General features: G+C 48.3%; 1 protein-coding gene across 1 annotated transcript in view; it reads left to right on the top strand.

The window, feature by feature from the left end:
• The first annotated feature begins 2,312 nt into the window (after positions 1-2,312).
• SYNM (synemin, intermediate filament protein) overlaps positions 2,313-5,453 on the top strand; it is a 45,608-nt gene continuing 42,467 nt past the window's right edge. Inside the window, exon 1 of the mRNA XM_006876501.1 lies at positions 2,313-3,222. Within this exon, the coding sequence (XP_006876563.1) occupies positions 2,413-3,222 (810 nt within the window). The 5' untranslated portion in view covers positions 2,313-2,412. The remainder of the gene's footprint in view (positions 3,223-5,453) is intronic.

Below are 5,453 nucleotides of genomic sequence, written 5' to 3'. Positions count from 1 at the left end.
AAGATCAAAGAGCACAGCCTTCGGTGTAGATTACATCTCAATGTAAAGAAAACAAAAATCCTCACCACTGGACCAGTAAACAACATTCTTATTAATGGAGGAAAGATCGAAATTGTCAAGGACTTCATTCTTCTTGGATCAACTATCAACACTCATGGAAGCAGCAGTCAAGAGATCAAACAATGTATTGCATTAGGCAAACCTGTTGCACAAGACCTTTTTAAAGTGTTGAAGAGTAAAGACGTCAGCTTCGGGACTAAGGTGCGCCTAATGCAAGGCATTGTAATTTCAGTAACCTCATATGCATGTGAAAGCTGGACAGTGAATAAGGAAGACCATAGAAGAATTGATGCCTTTGAGTTGTGGTGTTAGAGGAGAATGTTGAAAGTGCCACGGGCTGCCAAAAGAACCAACAGATCTGTATTGGAAGAAGTGAAGCCAGAGTGCTCCTTGGAGGTCAAGACGGCCAAACTTCATCTCTCATACTTCGGACATATTGTCAGGAAGGACCAGTCACTGGAGAAGGATATCTTGTTTGGTGAGGTGGAGGGTCAGAGAAGAAGAGGAAGGACCCCACTGAGATGGACTGGCCAAGTGGCCAGCACTGATGGACTCAAGCGTGGCAATAGTAGTGAGGTTGGCTCAGGATGGGGCAGTGTTTCGTTCTGCTGTGTATAAGGTCGCTATGATTCAGTGCCGACTGGATGGCACCTAACAACAACAACAAAAGGAGCTCTGGTAGCGTAGTGGTTACGAATCGGGCTGTGAACCGTGCAACGTCAGCAGTTCGAAACTACCAGCACTTCCATGGGAGAAAGATGAGGCTTTCTGCTCCTGTAAAGATTTACAGCCTTGGAAAGCCTGTACAGGGTCGCTAAGAGTTGGAACCGACTCCACGGCACATAACCACCACCACCACAACGTGCTTCATTGTGTATAAGGAGGAAAACATGGAAATCCAGGTGGCTCACACTCAAAAGATATAAACGCTATATGTGCATTTTATATATATATATGTATATCCTTGAATATATCCCACCTGAATTTAGAGAGCATCTGAAGAACAGATTTCATACATTAAACACTAAAGACCATGTATACACACACACACACACACACACACACACACACACACACACATTATATAACAGAGTAAGTAAAATGTATTGCTGCTAGGGTTTTAATTCATACTTGTTTAAACATATCTCAGGCTGCCGTCCACCTCTCAGTAATACACTTGTCTTCGTCTCCTTAGGGTACTTTCCCAAATAAAGGTCCAATTAAAATCGTGGTTTTGAGGGTCTGATGGAGCAGTTTATTTCAAGGCAGAGAGGTTATCTCACAAGGTTATGGTGTCTTATTTGGGATTCCAAAGAGGGGCTCTTGACAGGTTTTTTATGAAAGACCAGGAGGGTTTATTATGAAGCATTACGAAAACTGAAATCTGCATTGATGAGAAAAAGGTTTTTTTTTTGTGTGTGTGTGTTTTTTAGTTTGTTGGTTTTCCCCACACAGCAATGTAACTGCTCATTTTTCAAGAGTAACAAGGGCTCTACTTATTAGAATTTCATTGGGTACTCTTACCCCATGCGCATCCACCCTACACCCCCAATCTTCCTATTTCAGATTTCTTTTTGCTCCCCAAACGCAAAGAAAACTGAAAAGGAACACAATTAGAGTCCCTGGGTGATATCCAAACTGCCTTTTTAACATGGTATAAATCAAAGAGGTCAGAATTCTTCCCCGAAGGGTTAGAGAGAGATGGAAACACCACTTTCAGAAATGTACACATCTAGATGTCGGGTATGTTGAGAAACAATAGCTTCACATTTTGATCTTTTTGTTTAATAAAAGTTTATATGATTTTATAACATTTTTTTTTTACTTACCCTCATATGTACATATAATTTTTTAAAAAACACACATCAATAAACCTCTGATCTCTAGGGCTTTGGGTGAGAAGTCTCCTGTAAATGAAAGTATCACAGCAACTAAGCATCTCTCACTTGGTGGTGGCTTCTCTTCCCACCATTAATGTCAGAACACATGGGTGCCACAATTGGAATTCTTCTGGATTTCAGCCCGGCTGCCTGAGCTTCCGTTGTGTACCTACAACCCAGAACCATGCTTGGCCACACCCAGGTCTGGCCGCACCCAGCCGGAGAGCTGGGCTGTAGCGCGGCGAGCTGCGGTTAGTCCGGCAGGGGGCGCTGTCTTCGTGTCGGGTCTGATTGGCTGGAGGCCGTGGCCCGCACTTACCCCGCCCGCTGCCTCTGCTAAATGCGACACTCCCCAACTCCGGCCGAAGTGTGCGGAACTCCTGAGCGGCGGCGGGGCGGGAGCGGCGCGGCGGCGGGGACAAGATCAGGACAGGAGGAACCTACTGGTCGCGAGAACTGCGAACCCAACAGGATGCTGCCTTGGCGACTGCAGACGACCCCCGAAAAGGCTGAGCTGCAGGAGCTCAATAACCGGCTGTATTACTACATGTGCCGGGTGAGGGATCTGGAGCGCGAGAACTTGCTCTTGGAAGAGGAGCTGCGCGGCTGGCACGGTCAGGAGGACCTTTGGGCAAAGGGCCAGGCTCGTTATGCCGAAGAGGCGCGCGTTTTGCGGCAGCAGCTGGAAGAGCTGAGTTGGGCCACAACGTTGGCTGAGAGCGAACGCGACGCGCTTCGGCGAGAACTGCGGGAGTTGCAGCAGCTTGGTGCGGAGGCGCGCGCTGTCCGCGGCCGCCTGGACGCAGAGCTGGGCGCGCAGCGGCGCGAGCTCCAGGAGGCGCTGGGCGCGCGCGCCGCCCTGGAGGCGCTGCTGGGCCGGCTGCAGGCAGAGCGCAGCGCTCTCGATGCGGCCCATGAGCGCAACGTGCGGGAGGTCCGCGCGCGCGCCACCGGTCTGTCCCTGAGCTACCGCGCCCGTCCCGCCGGCCCCGTCGCGCCCCCGCCGCGCCTGCAGGAGGTACACAACAGCTATACGCTCCTGGTAGCTGAGTCATGGCGAGAGACGGTGCAGCTGTACGAGGACGAGGTGCGCGAGTTGGAGGAGGCACTGCGGCGCGGCTTGGAGAGCCGGCGCGAGGCCGAGGAGGAGACGCGGCTGTGCGCGCGGGAGGCGGAGGCCCTGCAGCGCGAGGCTCGGGAACTGGAGCAGCTCCGCGCGAGGCTGGAGGAAGAGCTCCTGCGAATGCAAGAGGTGTTTGAGCTGCAAGCTCAAGAGCGTCAGGTCTGTGCGCGGGATGGCCAGGTCCCTGTACAGGCCCGAAGTGTCCTGTGCAGGAAGAACGGCCGGGTTTTTCCGGAGCCTTAGCCCCGTAATCCGGCAGGCTTTGTCTACTAGTAGAGCCAACCCTTAGAGTTGGCCTAAATGGCCTAGGGAACCGACTACAGAGTTTACTCTAGGCTCCACATTGGTGGTCCAAGTCCTATAGAACCACATACATCCCATTGAGTGGAAATTAACAATTCAGATTTCGTGAAGCTTTTACCAAAGGGTGTTGTGAGTGTCTGCCAAACTGTTCTAAACTGCTGAGCCCTGTTTAGAAAACCCCTACCTTTAGGACCAAGGAGCTCTGGTAGCGTAGTGTTTACGAATCGGGCTGCTAACCTCAAGGTCAGCAGTTCGAAACTACCAGCTGTTCCGCAGGAGAAAGATGAGGCTTTCTGCTCCTGTAAAGATTTACAGCCTCGGAAACCCTGTGTAGGGTCACTATGAGTCGGAACCGACTCCACAGCACATAACCACTAACCACCACCTTCAGGATCAAGTGCAGATTTGGAAAGTGTTTCTTTGAAGCTTGTTTTGTGGCCTAAATGCTCACTATTTATTTAGAGTCACAGTTCACTGAGCTCCTTTCAGGCCTTTTAAGAACAAAGAAGACTGGTAAAAATCAAATACTCAGAAACAATTAGTCCAATGAAATAACAGGCTACTCGAACCCCAGCTCCACCACCCTGAGACCAGAAGAACTTGATCGTACCTTGCTATTAACTGAGAACCACTTAGGAGCTTTGGTAGCACAGTGGTTACGAATTGGGCTGTGAACCACAAGGTCAGAGGTTCGAAACTACCAGCTGTTCCGCAGGAGAAAGATGAGGCTTTCTGCTCCTGTAAAGATTTACAGCCTCGGAAACCCTGTACAGGGTCGCTATGGGTCGGAACCGACTCCACAGCACATCACCACGACCACTTATTGATGAATGTTGTTGTTAAGTGCTTTCGTGTCAATTAGGACCCATAGAGTCCCTGTATTTCCGAGGAGCGACTGGTGAGCTTGAACTTCCAACTTTACACTCCAGTGCATTAACCCATAGCACCACACCAGGACTCTTTATTGATTATTAAGTACCTTTTTTTTTTCCCCAAATTTTATAGACGTTCACTTTAGATAGACTGAAATTACCCTAAAATTTGATTTTATTATTAGATTGTAATAAATGTTTAAGAGTTGCTGTTGTTAAGTGTCATCAAGTCAGCTGTAAATCTTTAGGGAGCAGAAAACCTCATCTTTCTCCTATTAGAGTTAGCCATTACTGCTTCTTGTGTACCAGACACCTTTAGGGCATACTCACCTTTATCCTTTACCACATACTCACTTTCAGTCCTTATACCAGTGGGTACTAATATTATAATTATAGATGATAAAGCTGAGGCACATAGGTCACCCAGTTAGTAAGTGGTCAAGCCAGGGTTCAGCTTTGCATTCATGGAATCATGATAATTTTCCCAGGGGATAGACAGCAGGTGCTCCCTTTAACCTATGATACATTTACATCCTTAAGTCAATTTCATTCACTGAACTCTAAAACGATTCTGGTTGTTTTCCTTCTTTTTTAAAAAAATGTTTTATTGTGAATTATGTGATAGTTTACATGGGAGAACATTGGTTTCACATTCATCCTATCGTATATAATTTCATTGCCATGGTTACAATCCCCTCCATGCAGCATCAACCAACCAAAGGGTATACACTACAAGCCTGCCCCCCCACCACCACCACCACCCAGGTTATCAGCACACAGCCCCTCTCTCTTTCTGAGTCTAAAGTCCCCAGCTGCTCCATCTCTCCACGTCATCGTCTCTGCCTCCATCTCAGGCATCACTGCTTCTTTAAGTAGGGTCCTGCTCTCCTCGCCACTCTTCCCCCTTGACGGTCCCAGGCACCTCTGTTCCTAGACTGAAAAGTTAATCACTCCCCTCCTTGCTACAAAACGTGTACCTTTACGTTTCCAACCCTCACAAGCAGTCCAGATAACAATTATTCACTATTGTATCACAAGACACCCATCTGCATTTCATTTCATCAGCTCCGCCTAGACAGATTGGATAGTACTCAGTGGAGAATCTACCTTCCTCCAGGCCGTCTGAATCTAGGTTCCCTCTTGAAAGCTTGTAAGCCTGTCACTTCTTGCGTTTGTAGCCCCCCATTTTGGGTAGCCAATGTCCAAGTTGTCCAT

This window comes from Chrysochloris asiatica, unplaced genomic scaffold (assembly GCF_000296735.1).
Source record: "Chrysochloris asiatica unplaced genomic scaffold, ChrAsi1.0 scaffold00384, whole genome shotgun sequence".
In the NCBI taxonomy this organism is placed as follows: Eukaryota; Metazoa; Chordata; class Mammalia; order Afrosoricida; family Chrysochloridae; genus Chrysochloris; species Chrysochloris asiatica.
This window is presented reverse-complemented; position numbering and strand designations above follow the sequence as displayed.